General features: G+C 43.3%; 1 protein-coding gene across 1 annotated transcript in view; it reads right to left on the reverse strand.

Moving 5' to 3' along the window:
- The window catches only part of LOC137648649 (membrane protein BRI3-like), a 61,440-nt gene that overhangs the window by 29,791 nt on the left and 6,250 nt on the right, over nucleotides 1-25,399 (reverse strand). Inside the window, exon 3 of the mRNA XM_068381652.1 lies at nucleotides 14,931-15,248. Coding sequence (XP_068237753.1) covers nucleotides 14,931-15,248 — 318 coding nt within the window. The remainder of the gene's footprint in view (nucleotides 1-14,930; nucleotides 15,249-25,399) is intronic.

A 25,399-nucleotide genomic window follows, 5' to 3' on the forward strand; every position in this document is an offset into this window, starting at 1 on the left:
ATCTACAAACCTAATTAGCAGCATGCAACGGGTTGACCAATGACATACAGTAGGTCTCAAACATGCACTGAAACTATTAGAAGAGGGCAGGACAAAGAACCATGTGACGTCCAAACCAGGGTAGGGTGGACGATAAATAGTCCGATGAACAGGTACAGCCGCGAAGTGACAAGTTTGGGAACATTTGTTGATGAAACAATTCTCTACAACGGAAGGGATGAGACTATCGAGAGGGAAGTCCAACAGTTTTGGGATGTAGAAAATCAAGAGGATACAGACAAAAAAGGAAAATCCACAGAATATTACAAAATTATGCAAATATGGAATGCACAAAAAAGGCGTGTCGGGACCCACTACAAGTTTCCAATACCTTTCAGAAATTAGTAAAGGCAACTAAGATATGAAAAGATATTGGATAATTTGATAAAGAAAGGATATGCAGAACCAGCTGATCATCCAGTAGCACCCCGGTAAGGGATGTTATTTTCCATATCATCTAGTATTCAATATGAACAAGCCTGATAAAACTAGAGTGGTTTTCTACCACAATGCCCAATTCAAGGGAGTATCATTGAACAGCCAAGTCGTGCAGGGACCAAATATGATGAACGATTTACAGGGGAGCCTCATCAGATTTAGGGAAGGAAAGGGGGCAATAGCAGCTGAAATAATAGCCCACGTATCATCAAGTGCTAGCAACTCCAATGGACTGAGACGTACTCTGATTCCATAGGTGGCTACAAGGAAATCTTGATGAAAACCCAAGGCACTATCGTGCGCTGGTTCATCTATTTGGAGTGTGAATCCCAGCGTGCAACACCTTTGCATTAAAAATGACACTCAAAAGCAACTGGAATGATACAGCAAAGGAAGCAAATTCTATCATCTAGGTTGATGACCTGCTTCTTTCCACTCAGTCTGAGGAAATTGCCATTTACCTAGCTGATGAATGGAAAGTAATTCTAAAAAGAAACTTGGTGGGTTTCGTCTAACCAAATGGATAGCAATTCCAGGAATGGGATCTCCTCCATTTCACCACCGCAGAAAGGAATGTAGCTGTGAAGGTTGGCCTATTCAAGGAAAGCCTACCCATAGCACTTAGAGTACAATGGGACCTCGGCAATGACACATTTTCACACATTAATTGCTAACTGATTAGGCACAATTCAAAGGTACTCAACATCAGAACGAGAGCGACATGTAAGTTCGGTACAAATTTCCACCAGATGATACCACAAGGGGACTGACTGGTCCAGAGTTGCTTGCTGGCAGAAGGTGGAGAAATGGAGCCTTTTTTCTAAAGCAAGCTTCAACCTGTTGACCAGTGCAGCTGGTCGTTCTAGAGGTACCACTTGACAACACTGAAGCCAAGAAAGAAACCTCCACCATGACAACACACACACATAACCAGCCAACAAAGAAAACAAACTCTTTCACTAATACTCATCTTGGCACGCCCTTCAACACGCTGAAGTTTGGATCCTCAAATTCTATTACTAGCTCAGATCTGGAAAGGCATGTCCCACCAACCTGTGACTCACAGTAACAAAGATTCAAGTTGCCAGGGAGTGCATTATAATGGCTATCCAACAAAGCTCCATCTATAGGCTGGAACCGTATCTTGATGAGAGGGGGAACATACAGATGGGAGATATTATCCAACATGAACATGACCTTTTAGCACGTTAAGTCCAATCTTTTTGCCAAACGTCACCACATCAGTACCTTAGTGGCATTAGATATCCCTGTCTTCCTAGCAGGGCTCGCAGGCTGCAAGCACACAATGCCGCCACTACGGTGTCATTATTAGATCATAGCAAGGCTCCCAACAATTGACAACATTCTCCGAGCATGCATCATTTGCCGTAGGGCGAACAGTAAACCAGCCCATTAATTAAAAGGAGACCTTCAAGTAGAACAAATTACAGCAGATAGGCCTCCCTTTACTTTACATTCACCGGATGGAATGTTTTGGGCCCTTCCTGACGATATATACGGGAAAGGTAGTGAGGAAGTACCAATATTTATTATACTGTGTGTCAATACCTGAGCTGTTCACATTGAAATGTTGCACATTTTGGTATTAGACCAATCGTGAAACTGTGCTTGGTTGGTGACTTGACATATTAAGAGTAACTAAAAAGAGTGCTCAGAAATTGGAAATAGTTTACCCAACGTGGGGGAGTGTATTTACCATAATAGCAAATGTAACAAGTATATGTGTGAAATATGTAAAACAGCATTACAGAAGAAAGGGAACTAGAATAAAGTTAAAAGCTAGCATGAGAAATATGCTTACAACCAGAGTATGAAAGCGCTCATCCCGAGTGTATTAACTTTTAACATCGACAGATGTTGAACACCACCAAAGGAAAGAATCAAGTCATTGATGTACGGGGCATAAACATATGCAAAGCGGTGTCCCTACACCCCCATCTCGAATGTATAACGTAATTCTTAATGAGAATTTACTGAGAATACAACTACTATAGAGCAATAACCAAAATTGCAGCTGTTGGGGAAACAAAATCCTTTGAAGTTAGTGTTGGATTACACCAGGGGTCAGCATTAAGCCAGTTTTTATTTTTGGTGATCTTTGATGTGTTAAGTGAAGTGCAGATGATTTGGTGATTACCACTGAAAATGAGGAAGACTTACAGATAAGGGTTTATAAAGTGGCAAGAGACTTTGGAGAAGGGTGGCATGAGGGTAAATGTATGACCAGGTATGACTAAAGCTATGGAGAACCAGGGGTTGTTTATTCGGTATTTTAAAACTCAAAAAAGGAATAAAACGTTCATTTTCTTTATCGAATAAAACACTATCTCAATGTGGAGGGGTATTTTGAAATAATAAGACTTGATGAATGGAAAATTATGTGAAAACCTAAAATTAAATAATTGTAAATTGTACGATGTAGAATGAGTAAAAAGATGTTATAACCATACGATATGTAAAATAAAAAAAAATAGATTATAAGTAATTACTTAAATCTTTGTTCTAACACAAAACATTATATACATATACTGTATATATGTATGTATATATTATATATATTTTTATATATTATACAATTATGGCTCCCGGGTCTGGGCACCAAAATATATTATAGTATGGCTCATGACTGGGAACCAAACATATAATATAATATATACTACGACTGGCAAGTTAATCAAATTCTCAAATTCCAAATTCACCAGTTTGCTTTTACATTAAAACTGTTATACTTGAAAATATTAATACACGAACTCTGAGACAGTTAAACAACACCCAGACAGCAATATATAAAACACTGAATATCAAAAGGTCTCTTAAATACCGGGCAAGGCGTCAGTTACCAAGTATTACTCTCTCGAATGCGTATTCACGCAACAGGGAGGCGAAACCTGGGTTTCCTGGGCAACTATCACACAGCGAGGCAACTCTGTAAGCTAGCTTGGCCCACCCTTGGTCCCCAAAATAAAAAAAAAAAAAGATAAAACCCAGCACTAGTGCCTTCCAGAAACTTCCAAAGCACATGTGGCATATTCTGTATTCTCTCTCAAACATGACGCAATACCTCATAAAATATAAAAGAACATTACATAGGGCCTTGTTCCTATCGTGTATGATCACATAACACTCTCAAACAGTAACATAAGACTTTGTAACAACATTACGTGAAATAAAAAGTTATTTCTTAAAAATAACGAAAATCTACATATACTATCTTGAATAAAGAATACAATGAAATTAACGACGAAGGTCTCACGTTACTTACATATTAAACTTGAATCTAAACGAGAAAAACTCACCACAAGAGCTGGCTAACCTCTCTTCAATGGACAAATAAAATATTAATAAAACCATTATCAAACTACGGTATTTACTCCATACTAAATACATATAAATTATATATATACTGTATATATATATATATATATATACATATAATATATATATATACTGTATATATATATATATATATATATATATATATATATATATATATATATATATATATATATATATACATATAATATATATATATATATATATATATATATATATATATATATATATATATATGTTAAGCCCCTGGGTACGATGGAATAAAGCTGGAATGATATTGGCTGAAAATATAGTGACCCACAGATTGTGGCGTGAAGAGGCAAATCCTGATGAATGGGAGCTAGGAGTGTTGGTGAAAAGGGCAAAAGAAAAAAAAGGGATATCTGACTGATTGCAATAATTATAGAGGCATCACACTTACGTCAGTTGTCATGAAAATATATAGTATGTTTATTCTAAAGAGACTAGAGAGAAAGATTGATGAAAAGCTGAGAGATGAACAAGCAGGATTTCGAAAAGGTATAAGTTTTACTTGCCAAATTTTCATTTTAAGACATGTACAGCAATGTGTAGAATATAGAAAGCCACTTTTCACGACATTTGCGGACTAAAAAAAAAGCCTTTGATAGTGCCCACCGGCTAATTTTGTGGCGAATTATGCGTTTTTATGGAGTTCCTCTTAAATATGTAAATTTGATTAAGTTCATGAGCTTTTAAGTGCAAAGTTAATGTTAGTGGAGTCCTATCAAATGAATCACCAGTGAGCACTGGAGTATTCCATGGGAATGTGTTGTCACCTGTGTTGTTTATCCTCCTCATGGATTTTGTAATGCATAAAACAATTGGGGATGGTGGAGAAGGATTGGACTGGATTTGTAATAGGAAATTAGCTGACCTAGAGTATGATGATGATGCTGTCATTATTAGCAGAACACCACAGGACTTGCAATGCTTGCTTACCAGAATGCATGAAATATCACACGGGGTTGGGCTCAAGAGAAATAGAATAAAGACGGAGATGATGAGAATGGAATATGCAATGGAAGATGAAATATCATTGGAAGGAGAAAGGATTAATGAGGTAGAATCATTCAAGTACAGTATTTAGGAACTATGATCTCTAATACAGGATGTTAAGAATTGGAATTTAAGGAAAGATTGAAAAAAGCAAAAAAGACAATGGCTAGGTTAGGTAAAATTTAGAAATCATATAGCCTGAAGCTTCATATAAAAATCAGGCTATATCTTAGTTTAGTGAGGTCAGTGTTTCTGTATGACATGAAACAATATCCAACAGATTTAGTAGATTTGAGTATAAAGCCCTAAGAAGAATATTGGAAGTGAAATGGCAGGAAAAGATTAGAAATGAAACTATAAAAGAAAAGACTTGAGTGCCACATGTGGATGAGATCATGGTGAGGGGTAGATGGAGATGGTTTAGTCATGCTCTTAGCACTTACCCAAGAGAGATTAGTTCACTAAACATTTAATTAGGCTCCAGAAGGCACTAGAAGAGTTGGAAGACCCAGGCCTACAAGGCTGAGGACTATGAAGTGATATAACGGATTTTGAGCGAAGCGAAAAATCTATTTTTGGGTAAGATAGCCATGTCGTCCTGATGGAAGTTCCTTAAAGGCAGCTTCCTAGGGTATATTACAACTACGGCGATATTCCCAGAGAATTTACCTTCAGGTACCCAGAATTCTAACTCCTGGAGCGAGTATCCCTAAAAAGACCTTAGGGATATCGTAAATATCAGTGGACGTATTCTTGACACGCCTCATAGCAATCTATACCCCGAATAGAGTTAACACTTCGTAGGGGTAAAATGGCAAGAAAACGAAAACGATAAGAAAGGGGGGAGCCGTTCATAAGGCATCCCTCCTCCCCGTTTCGAAAGCGTGCCCTGCGCCGCTCACGGCGCCATCTGTATTCCTTGTAGCGATACACGAGGTGCTACAGATACTGTATGTAGGGAGGGGTCCTACTATCCTTTTCACTCTTATTTATTTATTTTATTTTTGAAAAGGAGCAGGGCGGGTCCATCAGGACGACATGGCTATCTTACCCAAAAATAGATTTTTCGCTTCGCTCAAAATCCGTTTTTTGGGCTCAAGCCATGTCGTCCTGATGGAAGTATACCAGAGCATTACTGTATCTGTGGATTCTCAATACGTGCCGTACTCCTCAAGAATGTTTCTTAGTCAACTCGACTGACAGACCTAAGATGTTACCGTTATACATCTTTTCACTAATCATAAGCCATGAGAGTGCTTCCTGCCCCCTACAGGGAGGAGTCCTACTAGACTCTAGAAACGAACGAAGAGTACATATACCTATGTATGAATCACTCGCCAGCCAGTACCATATAGTGGTCTCACTCTATATGAAGTAAAGCGAAGTCTTACGGGACTACAGTATCCAAAAGAAAAAGTCCCGACCAGCACCCTGGTCGAAGTAAAATTAGACAAAAGGTTATATCTGCGTAGGATTAAACTTGCTGCTACCACCATCCTCAGAAAGGGGTGGAGTCCTTATTGCTAAGGAAAGTATAAACCAGTATAATCCAGGCTTTGCATTAAGGAATAGGCTATTATAGATATCCCCGATTAATATAAATAGGCTAAATGCTCAAAAAACAATATGAAATAAAAAATAGGTGAAGGAGACGCAAGGTTCCCGAAAACAAGTTTATTGAGAAACAATAAATAGACATGGTCACCATAAATATGTACATATGCTAGGTGGATGACCAACAATTTACACAAGTACTGTAGTGCATGGATGAATGATTATCTGAAAGAAAACATATGTGTCACTTACACATACCCCGGTATCAAACTTAACGTCTATGTTACTACTTTGCTGACAATAGCGTTGGCAAACGCTTGGCACACCTGTCTGTACTTGTGCTACCATCACCATAACGTTGGAACAGTCACTGTGGGCTCTGAGAGCCTTCACTACCAGTTATATCAACGCATATAACTAACCATTCACCCAAGAATCCAAGCCCCAAATGATTCCGCTGTTCATCGCAGAGTTAAACAGCAGGGTTAACGACGCAACCAACTGCTACCACAGACCTCTTTAGCTGCTCCACTTGCTTAGCATAGTGGCGAAAGAATACCCTGGAAGACTTCCAGCCAGTGTATGAACGAAGGTGTTCAAAATCCATAAAGTTAAAGAAGTTTAAGGATGAAGCAACTTTCCTCGGATCATGACCTGCGGGTGAACTGTCAGGATCCGCTCTGCGAATAAAATATGTAATTTTCGCCCTAAGCTGATTTAAAGATAAATTCGAGCCCGATGTTTCTCCTCTGAATAGTTGGCCCCCATGGAAGTCTGAAGTTCTACGAAGATAGACCTTAAGGCATTCTACGGGACATAGAGATGCATCTTCTTTCAGAGGGCTGATTCTCCAGGGACCCCACCTGTTGGTGGGCAACTCGTTCTTAGCGAGAAACGTAGGGTCCGGAAACAGGTTCAGTTCTCCCCCATCCAGGAACTGAACTCGGCCCTCCTCTCTCGAGAGGGCCACAATCTCACTAACTCTGGCCCCAGAAGCAAGGGCAAAAAGGAAGATCACTTTTTGAGTCAGGTCCTTCAACGCACATTCCTCATTATCTAGTAATGAGGCAAAATGAAGGACTTTGTCTAACGACCATGAAATAGGCTTTGGAGGAGCTGATGGTCTAAGCCTAGCACAGGCCTTTGGGATCTTATTAAACATCTCGTTAGCGAGGTCTACCTGGAAGGCATATAGAATGGGTCTTGTTAGAGCTGACTTACATGTAGAAATTGTGTTCGCCGCCAGCCCCTGTCCGTGGAGGTGAATGAAGAAGGATAGGCAGAACTCCGTAGAGATCTCGTGCGGGTTCTTATCTTTGACAAAGGCTACCCATTTCTTCCATGCAGATTCGTACTGCCTCCTAGTAGACTTACACTTGTATTCTTCCAGGAAGTCGATACTATCTTTCGAGATTCCGAACCGTTTCTTCACCGCTAGGGAGAGAAAATCATGAGCTGCAGGGTTCGGGTTTTCTGTAATGAAGCGAAGACAGTCGACTTCTGGACTTGCTGGGACAGAACTGGGTCCGGGAGTGGTAGAAACCTCAGTCGTAGTTCCAGAGCTAGAGGGAACCATACACTGTTCGGCCACTTGTGGGCCACTATTGCTGCTACTCCCTTGAAGGATCTCAGTTTGTTGAGGACCCTCAACATCAGATTGTGAGGGGGAAACAGGTAGATCCTGGACCATCTGTTCCAATCGAGGGACATCGCATCTATTGCTTCTGCCGAGGGGTCCACGTATGGGGACACATATTTCGGCAGCTTCTTGTTGTCCTTCGTCGCGAAGAGGTCTATCTGCAGTTCTGGGACTTGTCTCAAGATGAAAGAGAATGATCCTGCGTCTAGGGACCATTCTGTCTCTATCGGTGTAACCCTGGATAGAGCGTCCGCGGTCACATTCCGGACTCCTTGAAGGTGAACTGCTGACAGGTGCCACTTCTTCTTCTCCGCCAGTCGGAATATGGCTAACATTACCTGGTTGAGAGGTGGGGATCTCGATCCCCGCCGATTCAGACATTTCACAACCACCTCGCTGTCCAGTACCAACCTTACGTGGATCGAGTGACGTGGGGATACTTTCTTCAGGGTAAGAAGTACTGCCATAGCTTCTAGAAAGTTTATGTGAAAGGTCCCAAATAGCTTGGACCAGATCCCTTGCACTTTTTTCCGATGGGAGTGACCCCCCCACCCTACCTTTGAGGCGTCTGTGTGGATTGTCACTGACGGGGGGGGGGGGGGGGTGGCTGAAGAGGTAGAGACCTCTTTAGACGACTGGCTTGAGACCACGGTCTGAGAAGAGAACGTAGTCGAAGTGGGACCGGTCTCTTCAAGTCCCTTCGCTCTTTCGATGCAAAGGTTCTCCATACTCCCGCTGCATCTTTTAACTGTGCTCTTAGCACTGGGTCTGTTACTGATGCAAACTGAAGAGAGCCCAAAACCCTCTCTTGTTCGCGTCTTGATATCCTCTCGGAACCTAGAAGTCTCCTGACAGACCCCGCTATTTCCTTCCTCTTTGACATCGGGATGGAAAGACGGTGTGACACTAGATCCCAGTGAATTCCCAACCACTGGAACCTCTGAGCTGGAGAAAGACGAGACTTCTTTCTGTTGATCATGAAGCCTAGATATTCCAGGAACTGAATCACTTGTAGGGAAGCTTGCAAGCATTCTGCTCTGGATGCTGCCCACACCAACCAATCGTCCAGGTAGGCTACTACCTGGAACCCTTTTAGGCGTAACTGTTTGAGAGCTGCGCTCGCAAGCTTCGTAAAGATCCTTGGGGCTATGTTTAGTCCGAAGGGCATCGCCCTGAAAGCGTAAAGTTTTTGTTGTAGCTTGAATCCTAGGTAGGGGGAGAGACGACGACTTATTGGAACGTGCCAATATGCGTCTGACAAATCGATGGAGACGGTATATGCCCTCTTGGGCAGTAAGGCCCTTATGTGTTGTAACGTTAACATCTTGAACTTGTGGTTCACTATGAACTTGTTGAGTGGTGACAAGTCCAGAATGACACTGAGTTTCCCCGAGTCTTTCTTGGAAACACAAAACAGCCTCCCTTGGAACTTGATGGACTTTACCCTCCTGATCACCTTTTTCTCCAACAGATCTTGGATGTACTCCTCCAAAATGGGGGTGGAGTGTTGGAAAAATTGAGGGCACTGGGGCGGAGTACTGTACCAACTCCAACCCAGTCCATTTTTGAGAAGGCTGTGGGCCCAGGGATCGAAGGTCCAGCGATCCCGGAAATACTGAAGTCTCCCACCTACCGGCGACACTTCACTTTGACTGCCCTGCAGTCTTGCCTCCCTGGCCGCGACCACCTCTGAATCCTCGTCCCCTAGAGGGGCGTCTTGATGACCCTCTAGCTGTTCCTCTGGGTCTTGCACGAAACGTGGTCGACTGTCCCTCGAACACGGGATTGAATGCCGGGGAAGCTGATGACATGGCTTGGGGAACCCATTGGAAGGTGGTCGGGGTCTGGGCTACCAGTTGTGGAACCGGAGGCAAAGCTGGCTGCTGCTGCTGTTGTCTTTGCGGTTTGAAGGACTTGGCTGGACGGGAGGAAAACCTTGACTTCTTCGCCTTTCCTTTCGGCTGAGGGCCCTCATCCGGAGAAGACTTCCTCTTAAGGGACAGGCCCCACTTCAGGAGAAGATTGCGGTTCTCAGTGGCTGCCTTGTCCACGATCTCTTTGACCACGTCCTTGGGAAAGAGATCTTTACCCCAGATGCTGGATGAAATTAGCCTCTTGGGTTCATGCCTCACTGTGGCCGAGGCGAACACAAACTCCCTACAGGCCCTCCTTGCTTTAACAAAGCAATAGAGGTCCTTGGTTACTGTGGCCAGATGGATTTTGGCCATAACCATGAACATCTCTGGCATCTTGGGGTCGCTAGCCATCGTCTCCATGTTGGTCTGGAGAGACATCGAGGCTGCCAGGCGCTCCTTTGTGTCCAATTCCCTCCGTAGAAGGAATTCCGACAACTTGGGAAGGTTTTCGCCGAACTGCTGTCCTGCAATGTCGGCGTCCAACTTCCCAACCGAGAAAGTAAGGTGCACCTCCTTCCAGTCCTTATTGTCCATTGGCCTTGATGACGGCCGCAAACCCCTTTTGCATAAAGGGGAAGGCCCTAGCCGGGGAGGATACAAAGGAGGGGTGCTTCTTACTCAAAGCGGCAACCTTTGAGTTTGAGAACCCCCTCTCCTTTAAAGCAGCTGTCAAAGTGGCTTGAGCCTTGGAGTGATCCAGGATAATCACCTCCTTTGGTTCCGTCTCCTCCTTCGAAGCCGGCTCCTTCTTCAAACGGACATAGCAGTCCGGGTAGGCCCCTCTACTGGGCCAGAATTCCACCTCCTCAAGGGGAACTGAGCCCAGTTTCTCCGACATGACGATCTTCCCAATCGTCATCGGCATGTGCTCGGCATATCTCCACGGGTTGGCATCCGAGCACAGAGGAAGGTCCTTAACGTTGAGCTTCTTTGGAGGTCCACGTGATGCTGTGATCTTCTGCATCTGGAGCTCCAAAGTAGCGGCCTTCTGATTATTCTCCCTCTGCATCTGTTGGATCATACCAACGATGGAAGAGAGAGCCTGTCCAAGCTCTGCTGGAAGAGCGGACGAGGTAGAGGGGATAGGTTCAGGGACCTGAACCGGCACGTCTGATGATACGGGAACCTCTTCCTCCACGGCAATAGGATCTCGATCCTCCTCCTCGCCCTCTGCGAGGAGATCCTGCTCCGCACGATCGGACAAGTCGGACATCTTGTCGTCCAACTGGATGTCCTGCATGGCGTCAGCGACATCCTCCTCCACTGGAATCTGGATCAGAGGGATCTCCGGCCGAGGCTGGGGAACAACAGCATCAGGGGAAGCCTTGGGAAAAAGGTATGCCCTCATCTTCTCGTTAGGAAGATAAGGTCCAGTGGTGTTTTTCTGAAAACCCCTTACCCATAAGCGAAGCCTCTCCCTCGCTGCATCTCTTGACTCCGCCGACCTAGGGGATTCAAAAGCCTCTGATAGCAGGTTAGTACATACAGCACATACCTGCGGATCCCAGTAACGATGGTCATCATTGGAGGCTGCACAAGCCGCGTGCCTCCTACACGAGGCATGTCCGCAAAAGTTCTTACTGCGGACATTGCAGAAGACACTATCACACTTCGGATGCTCCTCCTGTAAAAGAAGAAAAATTTCCATGAATATCAAGTGAATTTCAATTCACATGTAACAAATGAGTATTCAACAAGAATAAGGGAAAGACACCTACTTGTGAAACCCACACAAACACCTGTGGAAGCCCACCAGCCAAGTCACATAGTTAGTCTTTACTAGAATAACCAGAGAACGTATTTCCAAAGGAAATTAGGTGTAGCTCACACCTAAGGTAAAATATTACCATTCCGGCCAGGGATAAAAGAATTATCTTTTATCCTTGTAAGGCGACACCAGGTGATTGTACCAGTAACACAAGTAAGATAGAAAAGACAGTGTTGTAAACTACTACATCATGAACTCCCTTGGTTGAATATACCACCAAGAGAGGACTGATACAGTACCTGAGGGTGGTGTGCCAGCCGGCTATTGCCGATCAGCAACCCCCCCCCTGTTTTTCGAAAGGTAGATCTCAAGTACACAACATCAGATCACCTTTATTGGGGAGAACTCCAGATCCCATGCCTGAACCGGCCGGCAGTGGTTGCCGGACCGCAGCCACCCGGTTTGCACTGCGTTGCCGGCCATCATTCTTAGTGGCCGGCTGACTGGGCAGTGTCGCAGGCCGGCCGGCAGCAGTAAACAAACCCTGCCGGCTGGCCCCCACACTAGGCAGCGCTCGGCTGCCGGCCCCACTTGTAGTGGCCGGCAGATGAGCAAGAGACCGGCCGGCAAAGGTATACACCCAACGCCGACCGACAGCAAGAGAACTGGAGAACACCCCTCCCCACCGACGGCCGGCCTGTAGGCCGGCAGACGGCAAGGACAACACATACTAAGACAATAGAATGAGTGCCGGGTTAAGAGACTGAGTCTCTGGGCCCGGCACCCGAAAGAGTGCCGAAAGGAAGGGGAGACACTAAGTCAAGCTTCCTAACCGCTGCCTACTGAATCTTCAGACGGCAGCGATGGAGGGACCAAGAAAGGACCGGGCAGCACTCGAAGTAATGGTCTCTGCCGGTCGGCACACTCTGCCGGCCGACAGGAGACCACGCCAGTTCCTCATCCCAACCTAGGCTAGGCAAGGATGCAGACGACTGACACAAGGAACGGAAAAAAGAAGGGAAGGACAGAGGGTCCTATCCAACCTTACCTTGGTTAAGGGTCATTCCCAACTAAGACAGTTCATCTCAGTTAGAGAAAGACCCGAGAGGGAGGCCGGCACTACTGGCTGCCTCCCAAGAACCACGGCAAGGAAGGAATTGCCTTTCCAGAAAAGGGAACATATCCCGAGACCGGAACGGCAATAGGACAGTCTGATGAGTCACCGAGTAAAGGGATCACTACTGGAACCCAACAAGGTGGACCAAGGGGATAACCCTTAATGCCCGAGTCAATCAGCAAGGGAGACTCTGCCCCATGCCAGACAAACCGGGCTCAGACTAAACACTGTTGTACTGTCCCCCTCTGAACCAATACAGTTGGAACGGGAAGGTACAGTACTACTCCAGCATAGATATATTTGAAGATTAATTCAAATAAACCACTAGAGTTAAGCCTAAGGCTTAAACAGAGGGAAAGGGTTTGCCCCTTCCCCGAAGAGAAGGGAGCAAACGGGGAACAGATAATATTATAATGACCTAAGACAACCTAGCCTAGGCACTAAGAGAATCGATTACCTAATTCACCGAAACTCACACCAATACTATCTTGGAAGGTACTCGAAAAGGACTTATATGTATAACGTTGCCTAACGCTTAAAGCAATAAATTCACATTTGGAAGACTAATTATCATGCAGGAAGTACATAGGCCAACAACTAGCCTACGAAGACTAGTGTTGGCAGCCTTGGCAAAACTTCGCCAGGCACACTACTATCGCATCATAACAGAATTCCTAAATAAGCTAAGTAGCTAATATTTAAGCGCAAAGGGGCTGGGAACGTCGCTCTTGCTAACAAATAAATCCTATTCTAGCGAGCGACAGCATCCATGATGCCTCCAGCAGGCAACAGCTCTTGTATCAAAGATAACTCTTTTAATTACTTTAATTTTAACCAAGAGCCTACATTTATACATAAAAGAAATAGTACTCAACTTATCCGAGGCAGAAGAAGTTGGAGAAAGCATTATTAAGCGAGAAAATTCCAAGATTGGGTAGAAAACAGGGAAAACACACCGAGTCGTAGAGCTACGCAAAAAGGAATACAGATGGTGCCGTGAGCGGCGCAGGGCACGCTTTCGAAACGGGGAGGAGGGATGCCTTATGAACGGCTCCCCCCTTTCTTATCGTTTTCGTTTTCTTGCCATTTTACCCCTACGAAGTGTTAACTCTATTCGGGGTATAGATTGCTATGAGGCGTGTCAAGAATACGTCCACTGATATTTACGATATCCCTAAGGTCTTTTTAGGGATACTCGCTCCAGGAGTTAGAATTCTGGGTACCTGAAGGTAAATTCTCTGGGAATATCGCCGTAGTTGTAATATACCCTAGGAAGCTGCCTTTAAGGAACTTCCATCAGGACGACATGGCTTGAGCCCAAAAATATGTATATATATACATATGTATATGTATGTATGTATATATATATATATATATATATATATATATATATAAAATATATATATATATATATATATATATATATATATATATATATATATATATATATATATATATACTGTATAAATCCCAGGATCATGCAATGCTCAGATGCAATAAACCACAAGAAAATTAAAACATTGGGTGAATCCTGACTAGTTTCGTCTCATGACATCAAGTCTCTCCTTGAACATGTCATGAAACGAAACTATTCAGGATTCACTCTATATTTTCATTTTCCTGTGGTTTATGGAAATCAAAATCAAAATACGAATGTCAACTTCCATTTGCTTACAACTGGATTTCATTCCCTTACAGCCATGCAAATTCTGTTAAGTCTTGCCAAAAATATTATAGGAAACCTTCACATACAAATTACTTTTCTTTAATTCCTTAAATAACAAAATATGTAATTATAAATTTCTATCCATTTACAAAATAATGTGTTTAGAGATTTGTACCTTTGTTGATAGTAAGATATAAATCATTTTCACTAATGGGTACCTAAATTTAATGGTTGTAGTAACTTCCAAATAACAAACTGCAGCATACAATCTTTTCAGAGGATCCAGCACAACCTCATACAGTATATAAAAATAAGAAAATCCTGTAGGAAAATAGTTATATAAAAATACTGTCTCATTAGTAAAGAATGAAACAGCTGTACAACAGAAGAATATGATTAACTAAAGTCACACTAAACAAAACTTGCATAAAATACAACAAACAGATATCAAGAAGAACATATAATAGAGTTGCCTGACTTACCCGACACACAGTGCAAGTTCCAGGTGGGAGATGAGTCGTCTGTACCACAACAGTGGACACTGTAGGGGCAGGTGTGGGAACGAAGACCTGCACTGGGGCTTGTGGTGGAGGAGGTGGAGCATAATATCCTTGAGGAGGAGGAGGAGGAGAAAAATTCCCTTCAGCAGGAGGAGGAGGTACATAAGCTCCCTCAGGTGGATATGGCTGGACTGGAGCCGACGACAGGTTAGTCTTCACGGGGGACATAGCAGTCTCGTTGTAGGCAGGCGGTGGGTCACCGTAGGTGTCGGTTTCTTCATTGGAGATGCTGTCTTGGAACTGGCAGGAAGGAAAATACTGCGGTCAGATAGGGAAGATTCTTAATAAAGTAGGACAAGAAATAAAACTAAATGGTATAAATGGTAAGGGTGGGGAAAAATAAAATAAGGTAGAGCTGAGAAGACTAAATAAAATAGGCCTGGGAGGACACTAAATATAGTAGTGCTGGGAAGAAACTAGAAAAAGAGTAGGGCTGGGAAGAAACTAAATAAAGTAGGGCTGAGAAGGAACTAAAGAAAGTAGTGCTGGGAAGATACTAAACAAGGTAGTGTTGGGAAGAATATAAATAAGGTAGGGCTGAGAAGACACTATATAAACTGGGGCTGGGAAGAAATTAAACACGGTAGGGCTGTGAAGAAACTAAATAGGGTAGACCTGAGAAGAAACTAAATAAGGTAGGGTAGGGAAGAAACTGAATATGGTAAGTCTGGGAAGAAACTAAATAAGGTAGGGTTAGGAAGAAACTAAATAAGGTAGGGTTGGGAAGAAACTAAATAACGTAGGGCTGGGAAGACACTGAATAAGGTAGGGGTGGGAAGAAAATAAATAAAGTAGGGTTGGAAAGAAAATGAATAAGATAGAGCTGGGAAGAAAATAAACAAGGTATTTCTGGGAAGAAACTAAATAAAATAGGGCTGGGAAGATATTAATTTGGTAGGGCTGGGAAGACACTAAATTTAAGTAGTGCTGGGGAGAAACTAAGTAAACTAGGTCTGGGAGACACAAAACAAAGTAGTGCTTAGAAGAAACTAGATAAAGTAAGGTTGGGAAGAAGGTAAATAAGTTAGGGCTGGGAAGAAACTAAATAAGGTAGGGATGGGCAGAAACTAAGATAGGACTAGGAAGAAACTAAAGGTAGGGGTAGGGAGAAACTAAATAAGGTAAGACTAGGAAGAAACTAAATAATGTAGTGATGGGAAAAGTAAACAAGGTAGGGCTAAGAAGAAACTAAATAAGGCCGGACTAAGAAGAAACTAAATTACAGGGCTAAGAAGAAACTAAATAAGGCAGGGCTAAGAAGAAACTAAATAAGGTAAGGCTGGGCAGAAACTAAGTAAACTAGGGGTGGGAGAATGCTAAATAATATAGGGCAAGGAAGAAACTGAATAAGGTAGGTGTAGGAAGAAACTAAATAATGTAGGGATGCGGCGAAAATAAAAAAAAAAAGGTAGGGATAGGAAGAAACTAAATAAACTAGGGCGGGAAAACACTAAATAAAGTAATGCTGGGAAGGACCTAAATAAGGCAGGGCTACGAAGAAACTAAATAAAGTAGGTTGGGGGGAGGAAACTATATAAGGTAAGGATAGGAAAAAATAAATAAAGTAGGGGAATATTCTAAATAAGATACGACTAGGAAGAAATTGAGGGTAAGGGTAGGAGGACACTATATAAGGTAGGGAAGGGAACAAACTAAATAAGTTGGATTTGGAAGACACTAAATAAGAAAGGACTGGGATGAAACTAAATAAGGTAGGGTATGAAGAAACTAGATAAGGTTGGGCTGGAAAGTAACTAAGGGTTGGCGTAGGAAGACACTGAATAAGGTGGGGCTGGGAAGAAAATAAATAAGGTAACTGTGAAACTAAATAAGGTAACTCCAAAACTAAATAGGATAGGGCTGGGAAGAAACTAAGGGTCGAGGTAGGAATATAGTAAATAAGGTAGCGAAGGGATGAAACTAACTAAGATAGACTTAAAAGAAACAATAACTTAGAATTTGGAAGACACTAAATAAGATAGGGCTGCGAAGCAACAAAGGGTAATAGTAGGAAGACGCTAAATAATGTAGAGATGGGAATGGGAAGAAATTAAATAAAGTAGGGCTGGGCAGAAACTAAAAGGAGGAGTAGGAAGACATTAAATAATGTAGGGAATGGAAGTAATTAAATAAGGTAGACTTGAAAGAAACTAAATAACTTAGGATTTGAGCGAAAAAAATAAGGTAGGGCTAGGAAGAAACTAAACTAAAAATGGTATGGCTAGGAAGAAACTATATGAGGTAGGCCTAAAAAGAAATTAAAAGATAGGGCTGGGGAAAAAACTATATAAAATAGTGCAGAGAAGAAACTAAATAAAGAGGGGATGGGAAGAAACTAAATAAGTTAGGGCTGGGATGAAATGAAGGGTAGGAGTAGGAAAACACTAAATAAAGTAGGGAAGGAAAGAAACTAAATAAGATAGACTTGAAAGAAACGAAATAATCTAGGATTTGAGAGACACTAAATAAGGTAGAGCCGAGATGAAACTAAGGGCAAGAGTAGGAAGACAATAAATAAAGTAAGAGGGATGAAACTAAATAAGGTAGGGCTGGGAAAAATCCACTGTGAAGAAACTGGATAAAGTAGGAATGGGAAGAAACTAAATAAATTAGGGCTGGGAAGAAACTAAATAAGGCAAGGATGGGAAGAAACTAAATAAGGCAAGGATGGGAAGAAACTAAGGGCAGAAGTAGGAAGATAATAAATACGGTAGGCCTAGACAGAAACTAAATAAATTAGTGCTGGGAAGAAACTAAATAAGGCAAGGATGGGAAGAAACTAAGGGTAGAAGTAGGAAGATAATAAATACGGCAGGCCTAGACAGAAACTAAATAAATTAGTGCTGGGAAGAAACTAAAAAAGATAGACTTCAAAGAAAAAAATAACTTAGGATTTGGAAGACACTAAATAAGGTAACGCTGGGATGAAACTAAGGGTAGGACACTAAATAAAGTAGAGATGGAAAATAACTAAATAAGGTAGACATGGAAATAACAATATAAACTAGGATTTGGTAGACAATAAATAAGGTATGGCTGGGGTGAAACTAAATAAGGTAGGGCTGTAATGAACCTAAATACGGTAGGGCTGGAAGGAATCCAAATAATATATGCCTGTAAAGAAACTGAATAAGTTAGGGATGGGAAAACACTAAATAAGGTAAGGATGGGAAGAACCAAAATAAACTAGGGACAGAAAAACACTGAATAAAGTAGTGCTGGGAAGAAACTAAATAAGGTAGGGATTGGAAGACACTAAATAAGGTAGGGCTGGGAAGAACTGAAATAAACAAAGGCTGGGAAGAAAGTAAATAAATTAGGGCTGGTATGAAACTAAATAAAGTAGTGCTGGGATTGAACTAAATAAGGTAGGGCTGGTATGAAACTAAAAAGTATATGGCTGTGAAGAAACTAAATAATATATGGCTGTGAATAAACTAAAGAAGTTAGGGATAGGAACACTAAATAAAGTAGTGCTGGGAAGAAACTAAATAAGGTAGGGATGGGAAGACAATAGATAAGGTAGGGCTGGGAAGACACTATAGTGCTGGAAAGAAATTAATAAGGTAGGGATAGAAAGACACTAAATAAGGTAGGGCTGCGAAAACCATAAATAAAGTAGTGCTGGGAAGAAACTAAATAAGGTAGGGCAGGGAAGACACAAAATACAGTAGGGATGGAAAGACACTAAATAAGGTAGGAATGGGAAGAAACTAAGTATGGTAGGGCTGGGAAAAAACTAAATAAGGTAGGGCTGTGAAGAAACTAAATAACGTAGGGAGGGGAAGACACTAAATGAGGTAGGGATGGGAAGACACCAAATACGGTAAGGATGGGAAGAAACTAAGTAAGGCAGGGCTGGGAAGAAACTAAATAACGTAGGGATGGAAAAAAACTAAATAAGGTAGGGATAAGAAGACACTAAATAAGGTAAAGATGGGAAGTTGCTAAATAAAGTAGTGCTGGAAAGAAACTAAGTAAGGCAGGGCTGGGAAAAAACTAAATACGGTAGGGCTGGGAAGACACTAAATACGGTAGGGATGGGAAGACCCCAAATAAAGTAGTGCTGGGAAGAAACTAAGTAAGGTAGGACTGGGAAGAAACTAAATAAGGTAGGGATGGGAAGACACAAAATACGGTAGGGATGGGAAGACACCAAATACGGTAAGGATGGGAAAAAACTAAATAAGGTAGGGATGAGGAGACACTAAATAAGGTAAAGATGGGAAGTTGCTAAATAAAGTAGTGCTGGAAAGAAACTAAGTAAGGCAGGGCTGGGAAAAAACGAAATACGGTAGGGCTGGGAAGACACTAAATACGGTAGGGATGGGAAAACCCCAAATAAAGTAGTGCTGGGAAGAAACTAAGTAAGGTAGGACTGGGAAGAAACTAAAGGTAGGGATGGGAAGACACCAAATACGGTAGGGATGGGAAGACACCAAATACGGTAGGGATGGGAGGAAACTGAGTATGGTATGGGTGGGAAGAAACTAAATAAGGTAGGGCTGGGAAGAAACTAAATAAGGTAGGGATGGGAAGACACTAAATACGGTAGGGATGGGAAGACACCAAATACGGTAAGGATGGGAAGAAACTAAGTAAGGCAGGGCTGGGAAGAAACTAAATAAGGTAGGGATGGGAAGACACAAAATAAGGTACGGATGGGAAGACCCTAAATAAGGTAGGGATGGGAAGAAAATAAGTAAGGTAGGGCTGGGAAGAAACTAAATAAGGTAGGGATAGGAAGACACCAAATACGGTAGGGATGGGAAGAAACTAAGTATGGTATGGCTGAGAAGAAACTAAATAACGTAGGGCTGGGAAGACACTAACTAAGGTAAGGATGGGAAGACCCTTAATAAAGTAGTGCTGGGAACTAAGTAAGGTAGGGCTGGGAAGAAAATAAATAAGGTAGGGCTGGGAAGAAACTAAATTTACGAGTAGGAAGACACAATAAGGTAGGACTCGGAAGAAACTAAATAAAGTAGTGCTGAGAAAAAAATAAATAAAGTAGGGCTGGGATGAAACTAAATAAGGTAAGACTGAGAGGAAACTAAATAAGGTAGGGCTGGGAAGAAACTAAAGGTAGGGGCATGAAGACAATGAATAAAGTAGGGCTAGGAATAAACTAAAGGTAGGACTGGCAAGAAACTATAGGTAGGAGTAGGAAGACACTAATTGAGGTAAGGAAGGGAAGAAACTAAATTAGGTAGGACTGGGAAGACACTAATTAATGTAGGGAAGGGAGGAAACTGAATAAAGTATTACTTGGAAGAAGATAAATCAGGTAGAACTGGGAAGAAACTAAATAAAGTAGGGATGGGAAGAAACTAAATAAAGTAGGGCTGGGAAGAAACTAAATAAAGTAGGGCTGGGAAGAAACTAAATAAACTAGGTCTGGGAAGACAATAATAAAGCAGTGCTGGGAAGAAACTAAATAAAGTAGGGCTGGGAAAAAACTAAATAAAGTAGGGCTGAGAAGAAACTAAATAAAGTAGGGCTGGGAAGACAATAATAAAGCAGTGCTGGGAAGAAACTAAATAAAGTAGATCTGGACAGGAACTAAAGGCAGGGGTAGGAAGACACCACGGTCCATATATAGACTTTGGAAGACACTAAATAAGGTAGAGAATGGGAGAAACTATATAAGGTAAAATTGCAAAAAAACTGAATGTTAGGACTTGGAAGAAACAAAATAAGGTAGTGCTGGGGAGAAACCACTAAATAATGTATTGCTTGGAGTAAACTAAACTAAATAAGGGAGGGAAGGGAATAAATAAGGTAAGGCTGGGAAGAAACTAAGGTATGGCTTGTAAGAATTTGTATATATGACAGAGAAGGAATATTTACTTATCTAGTCAGAAATTTTGACTGCTGCCTGCACTTTTCTCTACGGTCTGTTGAAATGTTACAAATTGTAAATTTTGGAACTGTGTAGTCTGTCATGATTCATCTTTTCTTTTTCTGAGACAAATTGCTTATTCACAAGTGGATTACATCGAAATTTCTGCTCATGAATATATTACTTTTCTATTCATTATCCCGTTGATTTAGTTATATGCAGCGAAAAGTTTTCTTTATCACTACATCATTTTTTGGGCTCAAGCCATGGCGTCCTGATGGAAGGTTCCTGTTTGGTAGCTTCCTTGGGTATAAGACTACTAAGATATTCCCAGAGAATTTAACCACAGGTTATCACAGAATTCTAACTTCTGGAGCGAGTATCTCAAAGGTTTCCCTTTAAGACATCGTAATACAACAGGGGACACGCATGTCTGATCGTGCCACATAGCTATCTCCACCCCGAACAGAGTTAACGCTTCGGTGTGTAAGGGCTGAGAATAGCTGGGAGCCGTTCCACAGCTAATCTCACTCGTGGCTACTACTGATACTCGAGACGTAAACAAACGGACGCCATTGCTCTAATGACGTCACGCGCGTCTTTATCCTTTGTTTAGTAGCTGCCCTACTTAGACGGATTTTCCCTTGTGTTAACTTTATCGCTTTGCATCTTCGCTATGTCGTTACCTTCAGCCTCGCCTTCTTCTGGAAAGTTGAGTACAAGGTTCCAGTATTGTTTAATTAAGCTCTGGCCGTAAAGTAAATATTATTTCGCGAAATAATTGATGTTTTGTGGCAGAGCTGTGCCTCTACCGGACCCGCCATTTTATGGCGTCGTTGTTGTTTTGCATGTCTTATTTAGTTAGCCACAACAACGCTTCCGGCATTATATACTAATCGAATACATTAGTTTATTTAGTCTTCATAGCTAGGAACTTTTATATCGTGTTTAGACGCTTTTTATCGGTCATCGATTGACCTCATACCAGTCGGCTACTATAGCCCCCAGGCCAGGAGCCTACATACAAGTGTTCATGCATGATTTATTAGTGATCCTAGACTAAGTTATGAAGATAGTGGCATTATTATTTTACAATACTTTTGACTAGTGATGCAAATGTTTTCGCCTTCAGGGACCATATAGGGGATAGGCTAGTCAGTGATTCTTTCTAGCCTAACCTAACCTTAGGACCCCTATATGCTTCCTTCATCCCCTGCCTTGGCACTCCCTCTAATTAGCCTTGATCCCTTTTCTGAGTAAAGGGATTAATTGTCTAATAGAGTATTTATATCGCCTCTCAGTCCTCCCTAAAGGAATGAACCCCCTTTAGGATTGCGTCTGAGAGTGAGGTTAGGCTAGCCTACCTCTATGGCTAGGATAGTCTATGACTTTCCTGCGATAGCGATACGTCTTCTTCCTTGCCTAGTTCAGGACCTTTAGCCCTGATCTAGGCCGGGTTAGGAAGGTTTCTCTGTTCCATGCTGAAACTGTACTCTTGCACCGTTTTAGCCGATCAGCCTAATCTTAGGTTAGGGAGTGTCCTCCCTTCCCTTTGTGGCCGCTCTGGTACAGAAACCCTTCCTGGGAAGACCTCTCTCTTCTCCCTCCCCACCTATCTCTTGTATAGCCTAGCCTATGCTTAGGTTAGTTTATACTCATCTGTCCCCTGTCCTACAAATCCTCCTTAGGGTGGATGAGTAGGGCTACCCGAGCTTCCCTGTGCTGTCCGCTCTGGTACATATACCTTCATAGTGTCCTATAAGGTTAGTTACTAGTGTAGCTCTGCATAGGGGAGTCTCCCCCCCCTCTTGGGTGTTCCCTAGTCCTCCCTTGGGCTACCTGCTCCCGGTCCCTAGTGACCCCTGCTTATGGATGCTAGAGCCTGTCTCTATCATGGGTACACCCCCTCAGGGAGGGGGAGGGATGTCTGGAACCCTGACGGTACTTCCTGCATCCTTTCCCCCCTCCCCCTGTCTCTCTATCTATCCGGGTGCCGGTCTCTTGCCGCCTCTACTGTCGGCAATACCTGCCTCCCTCTTGGTGACTTCCCTACCCTTGCCGCCAGCCCCCCGTGTACCGAGGGACTGCCGGCTGCCGCCGGCTACTACCGGCAGCTCTCCTACTCCTATCTAATCGTCCGCTTGCCGGTCGATCTCCGGAGTGCCGGCATATACTGCCGGCAACCCGATACTACCTGTACCATCCTTACCCCAGTCACCAATCCGGCATCCTCCGGCTGCCGGAGCCGCCGCTCCCTGCCGGCGTGCCGCCGTTGTGCCGGCGGCCGCCATCCTGGTATCTAACTGACTTTGAAAATTGTCTGTTCTAGTGCCAGAATCTACGCTGGAGCGAGCTCCGGCGTGCCGGCGGCTTGCCGGATGCCCCGGAGGCGTCAAGAATACTTGCACCCCCTCTCTGTAGCTATCATAAGACTAAGATAGCCCTACATTGCAAATAGATAGGCTGCTTTGCTTTTAAGATCAGTACCTAGTACTGCTCTATTAGTGATCATGCTGTCTCTTTGCATTCTTCTATTTCCAGCATGCTATGTGCATCTTAGCGCGGCTGGTTGCCAGAAGCAGTTACCCTTAATGAGGCCTTCTGGCTCTTAACTGGGAACCGAATGAATTCGATCCCAACCTTGTCCTTGGCTTTCCATGGAGTTCCAATATAATGGGAATCCTAGGAAACTATATCCAATGATCTCGGTCATTTGGATTATCCCAGGACCAAGCCTATGGTAACCAGCCGGGCGAGATGCATGGAGCGTGTTCTCCTTTACTGTTTCATTCTCTATGCATCACACCTTCTTTAAGTTAAAATTAATGATTAATATTAACTTAATTTAAGAGCCATTCCTATGACTCCCCCATACTCATTTTCTCTTTCTTCCACAGGAGGAGCAGATGAAGTGTGACTTCGCCTACTGTGCTGTGAAACGCTCGCAGTTTTACGGACATACGGCGTGCAGGACTCACGCCCCTTGCTCAGACAAGAAAGGGGATTGGAAGTTCTGGAATCCACTGGAATGTACGGTCTGCCAGGCCTACCTAGTTGAGGCCTTCCATAACCCTCCCTCAGCGGAGGTTAGAGACATTGCTCGTGAAAAACTGCGCAAGTGGGTGCGTGGTTTTCAGAGAAATGCTACTGGACCGTACCTGGCCACCGAAGAACTGAGGTCCCTGTTGTTCCCTAAGGCCTCCCCTGACTCAGTGGTTCCAAAAGAAGCAATCCCCACTGTCCAAATTACGGTGGAACCTGATGTGGTCATGGCTCAGTCCATGCACGAGTGTCGTTTAGATTCCGAGGATGATGAACAGATCTCTGACGTCTCGGAAGACACGGAGAAGACGCTTATGGCTCAAGGAGCCGAAGAGGACGAAGACAAGGTGGAATACACCGAGTCGGAGATTGGAGCTACTCCCTCGTCCATCCCTCCACCTACTCCTACACCGACGGAAATGTCCATTCCGTCTACCTCCTCGACCCCGGATCCTTCCTCTTCTACCCAAGAACTGATCCGACTGATTAGAGCTGTCATGGACGACAGACTGAAGGAGAACCAGGAGTCCATCAGGTCTATGATTGGATCCAGAGACCCGAAGAAGATCTCGGTCAAGGATCTCCCAGCTTGCTCTCATGCCAACCCGTGGAGGTATGCAGAGCATATGGTTATTGCGACCGGCAGGATCTATGTTAGTGACAAAATCGGCACGGTCCCGCTGGAAGATGTGGAGTTCTTCCCAAGCTTCGAGGCCTACCCGGACTGTTACGTCCGGCTTCGTTCCGAACCTGCCTCGAAGGAGGAGACCGAACCTAAAGAAGAGATAGTGTTCGATCTCGCAAAGGCCCAGGCTATGCTAGCCTCCGCATTTAAGAGCAGGGGCTTTACCTGCTCTAAGCTTCCTGCCTTGAGCAAGAAGCATCCTACATATGTCGCACCTGACACTGCGATTCTCCCTTTTTTGGAAAAGGCCTTGGCTGCATGCCTTAAAGCGGCGGAAGAAGGAAAACCCTGCCCTGCACTGGAGGAGTGCAGACCCTTCTCCATCGTGACACCCCCTGACACTAGACAATGGAAAGATGTCCAACATACTTTCGTCGTGGGTAGGCTCGATCCTGACGTCGCCGGACGTCAGTTTAATGAAGACCTCCCTAAGCTCAATGATCACCTCCTTCGCCGGGAACAAGACACGAAGGAGAGGCTTGCGGCATCTCTTTCTCATCAAGTCCAACTTGAAGTTATGGCCTGTGACACAGCAGTACCTGATCACTACATGGTACTAGCCAAATCCCACTTACTCACAGTAATGAAGGACTTGTACCATTTCATAAAGGCTCGTAGAGCCTGTCGTGAATTCGTGTTTGTCGGTGCCACCGTGAAACACGAACCCCGGAGGCTGATTTCCTCCAACATCTGGGGAAAGCACCTGTTTCCTTCTGACCTTGTCAAGGAAATAACTGACAGAGCCGCCACGGAGAATAGGAACCTTCTCCACAAGTGGGGCATGTCCAGAAAAAGGAAAACCTCTCAGGACGATGGACCTCA

This window comes from Palaemon carinicauda, chromosome 10, assembly GCF_036898095.1.
Source record: "Palaemon carinicauda isolate YSFRI2023 chromosome 10, ASM3689809v2, whole genome shotgun sequence".
In the NCBI taxonomy this organism is placed as follows: Eukaryota; Metazoa; Arthropoda; class Malacostraca; order Decapoda; family Palaemonidae; genus Palaemon; species Palaemon carinicauda.